This window comes from Nothoprocta perdicaria, unplaced genomic scaffold (genome assembly GCF_003342845.1).
Source record: "Nothoprocta perdicaria isolate Ctin4 unplaced genomic scaffold, notPer1 scaffold_71, whole genome shotgun sequence".
Classification (NCBI taxonomy): Eukaryota; Metazoa; Chordata; class Aves; order Tinamiformes; family Tinamidae; genus Nothoprocta; species Nothoprocta perdicaria.
In genome coordinates this window covers 2,977,597-2,993,346 of record NW_020455988.1, presented here as the reverse complement: position 1 = coordinate 2,993,346, position 15,750 = coordinate 2,977,597, and the positions used below count along the sequence as shown (strand labels likewise).

At 36.1% G+C, this 15,750-nt stretch overlaps 1 protein-coding gene across 1 annotated transcript in view; it reads left to right on the top strand.

Moving 5' to 3' along the window:
* BANK1 (B cell scaffold protein with ankyrin repeats 1) overlaps positions 1–15,750 on the top strand; it is a 91,476-nt gene that overhangs the window by 28,442 nt on the left and 47,284 nt on the right. The window contains exons 7-8 of the mRNA XM_026050892.1: positions 3,067–3,184; positions 11,078–11,268. Of these exons, the coding sequence (XP_025906677.1) occupies positions 3,067–3,184; positions 11,078–11,268 (309 nt within the window). The remainder of the gene's footprint in view (positions 1–3,066; positions 3,185–11,077; positions 11,269–15,750) is intronic.

The following is a 15,750-nucleotide window of genomic DNA, read 5'->3' as shown; positions in this document are numbered from 1 at the left end:
GTATTATTAGTATTGTTGTTAAGAATGGGGGTAGATTCCTTCCAACTACATTTGACTTTTGTTCTAAGAAAGCAGGCTTGTTACACAATAAAAATAGTGTACCACTAAATACAAGTGCACTCTTAAGGTCTCTGTAACAGCTGTCTACACTTCTTTAAAGTGTAGATTAAACGACATTGAAACAGAGGTTTCCATAGGTAAGGTTTAAAATTTTATGCTKAAGAAGTATGTTGTAATGATTTAAAAATAATTAACATGGTAACCTAGATATCTACAGCATGTCTGAGATRCACTGAAGACTTCTTAGTGTTTTTCAGGAGTTTGACCCTCCATTTAACCAGCATGGCTAATATTTAGTAAGATGCATGCAATTCCAATTATATTCAGATTTAGAAATAATTTTATGCAGAGCAGTAGTGCACACCAGGGAATACAACTGCAATGTTATGACTGTCACTTGTGCTTAGTAATCTGGACTTCTTTTCTCATCTGTATTAAAAGCAGATGTTTAAATGAAGAGACAGTCTATGCCTGGCTCTTAATTTCACTTGTGTTGACATCTTAAAAATTAACACCAAGAAGATTTTTATTATCAAATAAATGATGCAGTCCAGCCAGCATAGGGCTTTTCTGTGGGAGAGTATATTAGTAGTAATTTGTTTACATATTTGTATATGTGCTGGAAGATTTGTCATTGCATTTAATTGTATCCACTGGGCCATGGAGTAAAGCAGATGCACTAGGTAGAGCTGATATATTTCTTCAAACTCTTGAAATATTTCATATATTCTCATAAATATGATTTACTGGCAATAAGATGYATCGTAAAGATAAAATTTACAAAACATGATTTGACTTAAATCTTAAAAAATGTACTCATGCAAGGAAAAAAAGAGCCTTCCTCTAATTAGAGTTACCATGAAGTAGCAGGAGTAGTGGTAACTTTTATTTAACTGGCATAATTAAAACCTTTGAGACTATCAGCTTGCTTGCAGAAGTATCCTGGGGCAGCAGTGGTTTATGCAAGCACAATAGAAAACCAAGTAAAAATAAAGTAGAAAAACTTACAGCAATTTTGACCAAAGCAGTAATATTGTGTGATTCAAAGAAAAGTTGAAAATTTTCATGCATGTTTGCAATCTGAGGAGTATCTTGTTATTAAAGCTGAAAGACCTTTACAGTGTTATGCGGTATATTGCAGGTTCCTTTTCAGATACTTTAAGCTGATATCAACATGGACATTGATGTTGTTTTCTCTTCTTCCTACCCAGCAAGTAAACTCAAGAAACAAAATAACCCCAGTGACTAAACTTACAGCTGTCTGTTCCTTTGACCAAAAGTCAGGTTAAAGGGGACTGACAGAGTACACTATTGTTGTACCTCTTCATTGATATTTTTGGACAGGAACCGAAGATTAATGCCAGCTAAATTGTGGGATTAGACCTATTTTACCTTGAAGGTTACTACAAATCATGTTTTTGGATTAAATTCTTTGCCGCATGTGACACTATTTCTATTTGCCATGCTTGTCTGAACTTAGAAGAATATTGTCCAACATAAGCAAGACCTTTCTAACAACAAYAAATAATAATAGAAACAATATTTATTGTAATTTTATGGAGGTAAAATCTTAAATTTTAAGGATTTTTTTATATTAAATTAGTGTTGAAATAGTAACTAAATCATTATGCTACATAAACTTGCTATTAGAACATATTTAAAAAAGGGCATAAGTTAATGGCCATTTTTTTGTTCTCCCATTTCCATATAATTTTCTATTAAAGAAACTGTGTTAGGGATTTTGTGTGCTTATATAGTAACCCTGTGTACAAATCTGATCATAAAATTCTTGCATTTGGTAAACTTTTTYGTATTTCATTTTTTACTTTTCATTAACTTTTTATTCCAGGATTTTGGAGGATTTATATGCTGTATTGATTTTTCTAACTTCTACCAAATGCAAGTATTGATTCAAATATTTACTGCTGAGGTTTTCTGGGTGCAGTTTTCTTAGTTTTTTGGAAAAAAAAAATGATGGCAACAAGGTCATATCTTGATTATTGAAATTGAGATTTCATGTTAATTTAAGTGAGTTAATGAACTTTAAAAATCTTTATGATAGACTTGGTGAATAATACTGCTATAACTGAGAGATTTGATCCATGGGGGAATGCTTTTATGATTGTTATGAAACAAGATTCCAATTAGAGTATATATTATAAAAAGAATGAAAATAAACTGTAGTCTTTACAAAGGACATAGCTATTTCTTGCYAATTTTCGATGTAGTGATAGTAGGTATATGCCTTAACTTGATCATCTAAGATATTTCCTGTAAAACTACTTTTAATAGCTTTGAACTTTCTAAGTCATGTCAGCAACTATTATTTGAAAATGTTTCTTTTTTATCTAAACATGAAATTTTTACATATTTTATCAGTGGGTAAAATTGTGATCTTTTTAAGTCTYGCCCTTTTCTCTTTATCAGAGATAATCTAGGTATTTAGATGTCTCATATGTAAGAACTACTGGAGTAGTTCATCTTTTGGTCAACATGAAAGCATATGCTGCTTTCATGGCTGCATGTGCCATGTTTCACTGGCATACATCTTCAGGGTTTTGTTAGTAGTTATTAAAGAATATGCATCATGATTCATAGAAACATCCAAACATGTGCTTGGTCTTTTCCTTTTTTAAAGGAACATGTTTCAGAAGCCCTGCTTTGTTGGGTATCACTCAGAGATCTCCTCTGTGGCTCACAGCTGCTTCCTATCACTCTGGAAGGCTGCAGGGGGTAGATGAAGAGATTGCTGTCACCTGGGGAGGCCCTGAGGMGGCACAAGCTTCTGGATGATAGACTTGAGGCACATGTTATCTCTTACAGAAGTGCTAGGACTGAAGTGAGGAGTGGGGAGCTGGCTATGGCTTTCTGTACTTTAGGGGGCTTGCGGGGAGCTGCTTGGAAATCAGACTCCTGGGAAGAAGAACTTGCATGTAAGGAGAAAGTACTTAAAAATGAACTTAAATACATACATACCAAATGTACCTTCTCTCTCTCTTGCAACAGGCTTTTGAATTCTCTTCCGTAGAAAAGCTGGACAATATTTTGACTTTGCTACTGAAAATCAAGATGTCTGCTTATGAATTCAGCACATGCCAAAGTGAAGAGTGCCATCAACTAGCCAGTGAGTGCTTTCTCATATACATSGATTAATACAACAAACTTAAAATATTTGAATGGAAGCCCTTAGTGAAATGTGGAAATCCACAGTGAAGAGAACATGATGAGGAAAAAATAGAAGTCCTTCATGAGTTACCGCTAAGTGTTTATACTTAGTTCAGTGTTGGGCTAGTTGTAGATTAATTGCAAATTGACAGCTTTGCACCTGTCCAAGTTTATGTTTATGGAGAAATTGGGTAATAGGACATGATTAAGGTAGAGAAGCCTGTAAACTATATTTTTTTACTAATTACTTGTTAGCAATACAGTTTACAGTTCATTTTTCTGTTTCACAAAAGCAAAAGACTTCCATATTTGAAGGGAATGGATGGCTTTTGAACTTGGAACAGCGTTAAGCATCTTAGTTCAATTTAGTCGCTATGAGCTTGATAGTTTCCATTACTGTATTCTGACCAAGAGGTAATTGTATTGAAGTCACAGTGAGTTAAAACAGGATTTGTGTGTAAGTTAAATCAGGATTTGGCTGTAAAGTGGAAATAGATACACCAAATGCACAATTCACTAGGTTATAAGCTGAAGCTACTGCCTAAAGGCAAATACAGAGTCCTGATTGAATTCAGTCAATTGTTTATTAAGGATGCAAATTATTGCAACAAATTGAAAATGTGATTTAGTATATGCATTAAAAACATCATTATGATGTTACTTTGGATGTGTATTTCCATGAGACTTGTTCAGAAAAAAAGGCCAAAAATGAATGCTTTCTTTTAGAAATAACTAAATATAGCAATTTTTGAAGGTAATGACAAATAAGGGTTACATTAGACTTGAATAGAACTTATTTACTCTTAAAATCACAGTGCATGTACACAAATAGAGAGAAAATTTAGTCATTACTTTCTCTTAATTATCTCCTTCTTAATCACAATCATGCCTACTTTCATTTTGGATAATCGTTCTCTGATGAACTTCACTGTGTTATGCTAGACATATATATATCAATTCTCATCAAGTCTGGGAATGAAGTTACCTGTGAATGTTGGTTAAAACAAACCAGTAGAATGTTAAGAGAGATACTAGTCCCTGACAGGTTATTGCACAAGACTGACAGATAGGGGTGTATAAAATGGTAAAGCATCATTCCTAATATAATGTTTGTTTTTACGAACAAAAGATTTTTTCACTCTTCTAATAATTACTTTCATCTGTTCACGTTATTCAAATAGTTATTCAAATAACACTCACCCTATCCCCAATCCTGCCRGAAAGGGCCATGCAGCTTGAACTAGTAGGCTGTTCATGAGCTACAGTTAAGTGGTTTTAACCTTCCCAAAGTGAACTATTTCAATGTAGCCTGCAATGTAGCAAAAAATATGAAGATAAAWGTTTCAAATCTTCAGGATGTGGATGCAGAGATGGAAATGTGGGGATGTGATTGTGGGATGYCCAGGTTCTTATCCACCCCCTGCCTGAAGGGTAGGTAAACCCATGTCTTTGGCACCCTGTAAAAGCATCCCAAACTGGCACTAGAATATGAGGTTTATTACATTTTTAAAAAATATTTATTTTTTAAGCATTCATTTATCCAAGAGAAAGTACTGAAAAATCWAAACCAATTAAATAGTTTGAGGGGTAAAACTATGAGAGAAGTGGCTCTGAGAGAAGMTATGAGAGAAAAAGCTATCCATCAATGAGATGAACTGTTTTTATATCTTTTAAATGGCAGATGAATCAGCCCTATTTTCATTATTCTTATACTTGCTGCTTTATCCCTAGTGGTTTAGATAGGCTTATGCCAGAATTCCCATTATTGATTTCCAAGGGGCATAGTGGCACTCTGCATTTTAAGGTGCTTGGTTGAAATAGAGGCATGTTGATATACTCTGTAAATKAATACTGATATCAGTAGTTTGATTTTTCAGTGATTACCCAGATGTGATATTCTGAGATTCTTGTGGATTTCCAAATTTTACTTCTAAAGAGTTAAAAGCCCCTAGAAGTCTCTACAGAGAACTCCTAGTGAGACTTACGATCAAGCAGTTACTTCATAAAGCTTTGAAATATGTAATTTTTTTCTTCAAAAGCTGGAGCCTTTCATGCGTTGAGCACTCAATGAACKGCAAATAATCTTGGGGCTTTTCCAGCCTGTATGTGATACCTGTAGCTTATTCCCAGAGAAGATAGATGGAATCACTTAAATCTGTTTTATCTTTTAGCTTGAAAGATTTTTAAATACATCATTCTGAAATTGTTTCAGTGCTGTAGTCATTTGCGTAACTAAGATGGCAATCCTGCAGATTGATTTTAACGTTATGGCAGGTACATCAGGATGCAGCTGATAAATTGCTGTATTTTGACTTCTAAATAGGAAGTAAAAATGAACAAATAATGAAGAACTCATTAATTTTAGTGGTTATTTTAAATATTGCATGATTTGACTTTATAATATGAAGTACGTGATTGATTATAAAATTAAGAYTGCAAAAACTGATATAAGAACTAATAGGAAAAATGCAAATACATCTTTTTGTGATGCTCTGACTATACTGATGGTGGCTTATACCAGGGAATCACCAGGTGCGGGTACTTGTGAGAGGCTGATGTGTAGGCTGGCAAAGCTAAGATGCACAGAAAAATACCAACTCAGATATTGTTTAACTTTTAGTGCATSTGTTACAAACATTTTGGAATAATTCTTTTACATACGGCTTTTAGTTTACTCTTCAGTATGCAGTTTCTGATTGCCTTAACTTTTAACTATGTCTTTACTTGCTACTAAGAATCCCCACAGGAAACACAACATCATTATTTTAGGTGATGAAAACTGAAGTATATACGTGACATCAAAAAATTTATTATGTGACTATAATCTCTTTAGCAGAACAATTGTACCTATCTATAACACCAGACACAATAGTTTAATGTGATTTTTTGGCAAAAGAAGCAGTGGATCACAAGTATGTATTTTGGAAACTTAAGTTTCTGACCAACTATGCAATGAGAATTGTGTGTGCAACAGATCAAGCTTTCTGAAGTTTCTTGCTTGGCTCTAGGGCTATAGTCCTGTGAGCATCTTTAACATGTGTATAATCTTCCTTCACTTACTGATCTACTTGAAGGAAGAAACATCTGTGCCTAGATGGAGGCAATAGTGATACTGTTTATCTGTAGTTCTTGTTTGATCTCTTTTAACTTTGACAGTATTGCTATGATAAAATTGACAGAGCACTGGACATAACAAAAATTTCACAYTGATTTTTACAAACTGTGTTTTTTGATGACAAGCACATGTGAGTGTATCTTGCTGCACATAAGATCCGCTTGTGTTTTRCTTTTGCTGCAGCAATCTATAGTAATAGTTATTGCAGTAACTGAGCAGTGAATCATGAGTTTCTATCAGTGAAGTATTGCCAAAATAGCTGCATTTATAAAGCTTGTTAGTAATGAAGTACACAATTCAAGCTTGAACTGTGCCTTCTGTGTTTTAATTACTTTTTATGTGTTTGAAGAACACCTAAAGAAGATCTAGGTATTTGAACGTTGTCACTTATGGTTATTCATGGATATTACCGAACAGTAGCATAGAGGCATTAAGATAGACTTTTATTCTGCTTATCAGGGGGAAAAATGTTTTAATAATGAGTGATATTTAAAAAGCTTATTCTGCAGTCTCTGAAGGGGAATACGGGAAGCCCAATCACTTGAGAGTGCTAAAAGCAGATTGAACAGAAGCCACTGAAAAAAACATGGTGTTTAATTATATAGCACTCACTGAAAGAGAGCCAAGGCATATCTGGGATTTTTAGTGGTGGTAGTAAGAACAATAAGATACATTCTTCTACAAGGATGAAGAACCAAGTAACTGAAACAGGAGATACTAACCTGAATTCTGTACATTCTGTATTCAGCTGCTTTCACTGTATGTATATTACWTCTGGTAGACACTAGTCAAAAAATTGTAATGAAGCTGAACCTTGGTATTTCAAAAGTATATTTAGCTGGGCTTTTGACCAGCTTAAAAAGCTCTGATTCAGCTCCTGAGTTTTTGGCCCTTGGAATTCTTGGCTTTATGTTGATTTCTATATGAGAGAAGATATTTGTTTGAGGAAATCCTGTTAATTCTTGTGTTACTATACAGAACTTTTGAAAAAGACAAAGCCACTGTGAACACAAATATAGAGGCATAATCCTCACCTGCTACTTAAAAGATGATAGGGAGAAGACAGATGGAGAAAAGATCCATTCTCATTTTGTTTAATTGGTATTGACAATGTAGARCTGATTTTAATTGCCTTTTAAATTACAGAGGAAGTCATGTCTTCTATCAATTACTTTGGAAATAAAAGTGTATCTWACAAAACCTGCAGAAATATCAGAATATAGGCTGCTCTGTTTGCTTACTAAAATTTTTATGAACATTTCTGCAGGCTAAGGCAGCACCCCAGCACAGTAATATTAGATTTTATGCTTCCTTTTATAGCCAAGTTCTTCCAGAATACTCTACATAAAACAGAAGAGAGGAGAGAAGAGATTATGGTAGACCAAAACACATGAAACAGCAGCTCCTTCTTAACTTTGCATATGTCAACTCAAGCTTGTAATTTAGAGCAAGTTCTGGGTTCRAAGTCTGCTTGAAAGCTGAAGATGCCACTTTAATGCACTTCAGCTAACCATTTAGTCACTTTTTACCTTTTCCTTCCCACTTAGGATCCTCAGCTATGTAGTTCTCTGTGCACTTGTCTAACAGCAGCAGCTTTTATCTGTTGGCCTTTTAACCTTATTCACCGAAGAACTGACACTGATTAAAAGGTTTTTTTCCCACTTTGAGTTACTTCCAAAACTGCAACTTTTGTTCAGTTGTGTATATTAACTTTATTGGTTATTCATGCTTCACAGCTGATAAAGATTCCAGTAAATTTCCACAATTCAGTGTGGCATAGTTGCTAGTTCATAGATGGTTATTTTCTGCCTAAAGCATGTGTGCTTTCAAATAATTATGGCGTCTTGCTTGTGTATAAAATACAAAGCTTCAGTTAAAGTCGTTAAACACTGCATCATAAAATCTTTACAGTAAAACATCTAATTTGTGCTAAGATCTTGCTGAATTTTGTGAATTGGCAGTTAGGTGAACAATTATAATCAAAAAAAAAGTCTTCTTAGCTGCCATTGACTTGCTGCAGAATCTGCAGGAAAGAGATGAGTTCTTCACTCTTGCTTTATGACTTGACAGGGATTTAAGGAAGTACTTATGTCTTTTCTGAAAGTGAGGGCAAAAAGGCCATCGGGCTTCTGTCATTCAATACAAAGTCATTAGTCTTACTGTATTGGTGAAATAATTATGTCTTTACAGAAAGAACTTAGGAGGCCAGGTCTAACAACATTTTTATGTCTCCTGGATGGTTGACAAAGCTTGTACAGGGCAGAATAGAACTACTGAAGCTTCAGCTTCACAGCTGAAGATAGAAAGGGGCAATGAAGTGCTGCTGAAGGGAACAGCAATTGAAAAAGTGGCCATGTCAGGGTAGTCTGAGGTACCTAAGAATAGTTTCATAGCTTCTGTTTCCAAAACTTGGTAGATTTGGCTCATGAAGAGCTTCTTAGGCACATAGAATAATTTAATTTCTCTGGCATAGAATAATTTAATAAATTTATGCAACTTGTGTGGCTGTATTGAAACTGCTCAATAAAAACTGTGAATGGATATGCTGTAATGCACAACTGATTTAGATGGCACTCTTAGTGTTGCACCTTTTCTGAGGGTGATATGGATATTCATGCTGTGAAAGAAAGTAGTTTGAATCACTCTTTAAACAGGAATTTTCCTTTTATTATGTTTTTTGAAGTGAATGCCATAAAAAGAAAAGATGGATTTATTAATTGTGTCTGTAGATTTATGTCTCAAGCCAGATTGGTATTTCAGAAYTGACACTTTAGTAATTGAATTCAGTCTTTAGTTTTAACACTGTCTTCCAGGAAAACAGTGCCATCTCTGCAACTTTTTTTTTGTTGTTCAGAGATATAATAGCCATGCAGCATTTATGTTTGTTTGAAAATTAACTTGGTTTTGAAATCTGATGGGGTCTCCAGTAATGTTCTCAAGATGGAAGAGAGTAGCTCTCGTCTTTGAAAATAGAGCCTTGCTGTGGAGGAGTTGAGTCGTTATCAGAAAAAAAGCAGCTCAAGTGGGAAGGATCTGAAGGGATATTTTGATTGCAATGGTTGTTCTTGAATACAGATGTGTATTATAAGGATTTTGCTTAATAGATTTGGTAGGAGGATACCCCTGTTGTGTCATTTTGAAAACGCAGATATGATTCTAGAGCAGGTTTGTGAATTGATTGATTTTTTTTCTCCTTTGAAGAAGTGGGTGTATGGTGTGTCTGAATCCATATAACGGAATATTTTTGCCTTTTTGCGTGTATAGCCAATTACTTGAGGTTTCATTAGCAAGGAGTGGAAGGTACACCTTCCTTAAATACTTCCTTAAGGCTATTTTTACCAACAGCATTGACCTTTGAGACTGTTAGCAGCATGCCAGCCTTTGGTTAACTGTATGATATTTGCTCTTCTTTAAAATTACTTCTCAATGCCTATCTCATTGCTGGATGTTTAAAAAAGAAATGCAAAAGGTAGAAGAAATTCTATCTCCCAATTACTTGCAGGTTCTTTTACTGCTAATGTGAGTGCTCCTTAAGCTGGTATATATTTCCATAGGGTTGTGGGAGGTTTGTTTGTTTTTTCTTTTTTTCTTGCGTTTAGCAAAACGGAGGGGAAAAAAAGGGAGAATTCTAATGTGTGCTCTGGCACATCCACATTTGTAGTTCTTCTAATTATGGAACAAAGTCCACTCAGTGGAAATTTTTAATTAACAAGTTGAGCAATATGGAGTAAATCATTTATGCAGCATCTACTTCTCAAGAATCTTAGTGGCTCTTGCTGTTTTAAGATTGTTCATTGTAATTCTGTAACTTAGGAGAGTTCAAAGGATTGTAAAACATGTAGCAAATACAAGTAATATAAACTAAAACTCATTATCCTAACAACTTAATCAATACTTAACTAGTTATGCCTATTGCAAGRATTATCCTTGTTCCTTCCTTCTATCTAATAGTTGGGGTGAGGTTTTACTCTTCTTTCATATTAATATTCTACAGGAGCATGACTGGGATATAAACTAGAACTCAGGAACATGGAAAGTTTGAATGCAGAGAAACTGAATCAATTCTTTGCATCAGTGTTTGCTCAGGGAAAACTGGAAAAATGTTTTCTGTTAGTGGTTGCTCTAGAAGAAAATGTAAATTCCCATGTGTAGGCCTGGTGGGGAAATATGTGGCAAGGGATTGCCTGGAGATAAAATGATCTGGAAGTTACAGCAGAAATGGACATAATGACCACTAAGATATCGCCAGGACTAAGTGGACTTCACTAAAGAGTTCTGAAGAAATTTAAGAATAAAATAGCTGGGTTGCTAACAGGGTATGCTGTGCAGGGTATGCTGTTACATAGCCCTGGAAGGTTCAAATAAGATGCCAATAAACAGTTTCTTTTGGGAGCTGGAGAACCGCAGAAGGTTAATGTGTCATGTCTACCAGACAAGTGAGCAGAAACTTGAATAAATTTCCTTTAGYAAGTAAAAAAAGGTCTAGCTTTATGAAGTTCTTGGAATTATATGTAAGGCAATGGAAAGCTGATTAAGTAGTTAATGGATTGTACATGGATGAATAATTGACTATAAAACAGACAGGTAGTTGGAGAAAATGTATAATAATGATATCAAGTAGTTAGGGTTGTAAGGGCTGAATGGGAAAAATTGGGCAATGTTTTTATGAGATTTAGTGACTCTGACAAAATAACAAAAAATTTTTTTCTTTACGAAAACATTTTTTTCCAAATACAGATTTGGAAGAACTTCCCACTCTCTTTCATTGTGCAGCAAAACTTGGATTAAAAAACCTTACTGCTCTTCTGCTCAAGTGTCCTCAGGCCACTCAGGCTTGCAGCATAATCAACAAAGATGGAGACAGTCCAGCAGGCATTGCTGAAAAGCATGGTCACAAGGAACTACAGAAATTAATCAGAGATTTTTTGGTAAGCCCATATAWTTTTTCATATGCTATCTATGGGGCTTATGACACTGTTCTGGGATCCCATAATATCTGCTCTTGTAAAGCCTAATAATACAGGAATCCATCCATATGACAAGATTATCTTACTCTTTCGGTTTCAGAAAGAGGAGTCAGAAGGGAATACAGACACTTTCTTTGTGTTATAGTGGAAATAGAATATGGTCTGTAGATATCTCTAGTAAGCCAGCTATTGCCAGTAAAATCTAATAGAATTAACAATACAATAAGCAGCATGCTGCAGTAACAATTTATGCTTTTAATCTGTTTAAAATTTTTACTACTTAACTGTAATATGATAGATGCTAATCCTTACCCCACAGGTTTCAAAACCTATAGAACAAATCAGGTAAGTAATGTATCAGAAGATTCAGGGGTGGGAAGACAGGCAAAAAAGAATTTATGTTGTGATCCTGTATGGGTTTTTTTTTGTTTTTGTTTGCTGTTGGAGTCTGTATTTATGTAAAAAAAAAAAAAAATCAAAAAATCAAACCACTAAAAGGAGAAAATAGGAGTCATCTAGTCACCTCAATTTAATCATGGATAGAAATAATACCAAAGACAAGATCTGAATACTTACAGAATAATAGATGTGTGATTTTTGTGAGAGTTTTTAACATGAGTAAGCAAAAGAACTTAAGACTATAGGTCATTTAAGGGAGAAAAAGATGCAATAAAGAATGGAAAAAAATACCTGACTGGGGTTAGTTACTAAAATTCTAGTTCATTCAATTCTAGGGATTGGCTAAGTTTTTTTCTTGATACAGCTTGAATATAGTGTGAAGGCAAAACTAGAAAACCTGGAGAAAAAAATACTGTAGTCACAGTATTGAACCATGAGGATAACATTAGCAATGTCTGTTTGTTGAAGAAAAAAGAATGCCCTCTTTAGTCCCTAAAGCCGAACAGTCAAGACCTCAATGCACTACAGAGTTCTTGCTCTGAAGATGGAGTGCAAAGCAGGGCTGTCGTACAGAGGTGATGCATTTACTCCTATTTCTGATATTGTAGTTAATATCAATCTTAACCAAAGAAAATGTGATGCTCCTTTATCACCTAGCATAAAGCTGCCCACAAAACTAGTTACAGGCTGTCTTTCTGAGTCAACATTCTGGTAATTTTATGTAAAGCAATTCCTAATTGCTCTAACAGTCTGACAGCCATCTCTGTACTGGTAGCCGTTTCACGTTCAAGGTCAGGCACCTTGGCTGCTGGAGTTGTATCAATCCCTTAGGAGAGGGGAATTGTATTCCCCGAAATCCCCACCTGTGGGGATCCCTGACGTGGCATTTTCATAAGGTGACATTCCCCAAGCAAGCACTGAAGCTAAAAGATGAATAAAGCTAGGCAGAATGTGAAGAAATTGATACCTAGCTTAAAGTTCCAGATTTTTCCTCAAACAGTCATGTGACTTGGATTCAGTGCTGATAAATTAACCATAGTTTCTATGATAAATTTATCATGAATAATGATAATGGTTAATTCCATAGGACATTTATCTTTATGCTAATGCTGTAAAAACTCATCCTCTCTACTTCAGTCATGTCTATGTTGTATACCTCCCACAGGACTAGAGGCTTCAGAAAAGAAATGATTTTATTTTTATCCCTAGAACATTCAACTTCATCCTCTCATCTGGTATGTCTGTGTAGGAACAGGCATAAGCACACCCAGTAAAGRCAGCCTACAAGTGATGTGCATCAAGACAGTACATTGCACTTTTAGTTTCTTCGYGTTTTGATAGACTTTGCTTAGTGACCAAAGTTCAGTATTTCTGAAGGTGCTGCATTTTGCTCTAGGATTGTAAAAATTCTTCCTAACAAAGTATAATTATCCTTTGATTAGCTATTGCTTTTTAGTTTGGTTATAAGCTTGTCTAAATGAAGTCTTGGTGTAAAATTTTCAGTCCAAATCATAGAAAATGATAAATCTGATTTTATACAATCTTATTTTTCACAGAAGTCACTTCTTTGATGTTGATGTGCAAGTGTCTGCAAACAGTTAAATAATTGTTTTCATCTTCGTATGATTGCATTCCCAAGTGTGAATACCTGTACCAGCTGTGAAGTAAAAATAACTTTATTAGCATTAGAGATAACGTAAGAGTTTGGTTAGTACTACCCATTTTCAGCTGATTCAAATGGCTTGGTTTAGTATCTCACAGCTAAAAATTATCATGCTTCAAGTTTGCTAAATGTGTAATATATTAGACTAGAAATATTAGCTCCAAAGCCATAGAAGAAAAATGACTTTTGTCCCTAGTGATAATGTGCTTACGAAGAAAAACACTGAGTGTATTTCTGTAGTTRCTGAACAGGTGAAAATAGGGTGGCTCGGAGCCAAGCAGAACTTGGTTTAATCCTGTTTTGGGAACTTCCCAATACAGTTGCAATATTGAAATAAATTGCTCATTATTACATGAGGAGTAGCTTTGTGCTTGGCTACCTGTTTTTGAAGTTGTTATCTGTGTTTTACCATTCCTCTAAGGAATAACCCCAATATATTCATAGTAATTCATCACTTTATCTCAAAAGAGCAGCAAGACTCCAGAAAAACGAGTGTATTACAACATCTTTTGGATTTGTCCGAAACCCTGGAAAGTGTCTTTCATTTGCTTTTGTGCTGGGAAATCCTTAGGAGAGAAGGAATCTCCAGGGAAGGGTAGAGAGGGAAAAGCAAAAGGGAAAGTGATAACACAGCTACTACGTCTGCACTGCAAGCTGGGGCTCTGCTTTGCCGTTATGGTCAGTGTGTGGTCAGTTCACCTTTCCTGGTGCAGCCTGATAGCTCCTGTGACCAGCAGGCTTACTGGTAAAGCTGCTCAGGGCGTTTTTTGTGAAAAATGGGTTGTAGGAGCTGTGCAGCTTGCACACTGGATCATCTGTGTGCAGTGAGTTCCCTGTCCCTGATTAAAATGAGAATCTCTTTTCTGACTTAGACACTGCTAGTCTTTCCATGGAGTGTTATGGACACAGAAGGAGAGCTCTGTTGATATGCTAGGAGYTGATCTCCTGATTTGTGTAAAAACAAGGCACAAGGAAGATGTTTATCATGCCTTGCTACATACAGCTCTGTGAATCAAGTGAGGAGGGAGGTAAAGAGGAGACTCCACACTCTCTCTTGGCAACCTGTTCCAGTGCTCTGTCACCTTGGCTGTGAAGCATTTTTTCCTTAAGTTCCTGTGGAAGTTTTAATGCTTCAGTCTGTGGCCATTTTCCCTAGTTCTAGTGCTGGCCACCACTGAAAAGAGACTGGCCCCATCCTCCTCCCTCATGATCAGCTTGTCATCCACCATGACACCCAGGTCTTCATCTGCAGAGCTGCTCTCCAGAAGGTCAATCCTGTAGTGGTGTCTGAGGTTATTCCTCCCCAGCTGCAACACCCTGCACTTGCTCTTGTTGAACTTAATGACTTTTCTGATCACCCGGTTGTCCAGTCTGTCCAGGTCCCTCTGGATGGCAGCRAAGCCCTCTGGGTTCAGCTGCTRCTCCCAGTTTCACATCATCAGCAAACTTGCTGAGGGGACACTCTCTCCCTTCACCTAGGTCATTAATGGACTTTCATTCATTGATGGACTTGTATTTAGATGAAGTAATTCTTTCTTTGTTATCATTAAAAGAGGGCTATTGCTAAATGTTCTGTGATACTGCTCCTGTATGGAGTCCTGTATGGAGTCTCCCTGGGAGAGGGAAACGACTGATGATTCTATGGATGAGTTTTTGGTATTTGATGGTATTTGTTTGGAAAATTGTGACTTTGCTGTTGCAAAGGAGCTACTGTTTTGGGAGTGTTTTGATGATAATAGTACTAAAAAAGGTGCCTAAAACTTGTGAGAGTGACAGAGCCCTGGCACAGGCTGCCCAGGGAGGCTGTGGAGTCTCCTTCTCTGGAGGTCTTCAAACCCCACCTGGATGCCACCTTGTGCCACATGCTCTAGGTGTGCCTGCTTGAGCAGGAAGGCTGGACTAGATGATCTCTAGRGCTCCCTTCCAACCTTGAATATTCTGTGAAGTACTTAWAAATTTTCCATCATTGCTTGTTTGAATTGGTTGAATCAGGGATATGAATTTAAAACTAGTAAGTGCAATTCAAGGGGAATACTGGCAGGAATCCTTGACTCAGATTACCTGACCAAGTGAAATGATGAACCTTTCAGGTTTTGTTGATCCACCTGTGGGCTCAAATTCCAGTAAAAGAGGCCCAGGTGCTTTGCTTTCTATTAGCCACGGGCTCCAAGGGTGTATCCAGCCAGTTGTTATCCTGTCTCTGCTAGGTATCTGGTGCCTTGCTAAGTCACAATAATTTTCCCAAACAGGTGGACATTTTTTCAGATATTTGACTTTGAGCATGCTCTGTATTTGAAAGCTATTTTGAAGCTAGCTTGTTGCTGCCAGCGGTGGTTTTATAAGCCGACACACAAGTTCAGCCTCTAGTAAATAATGATGTT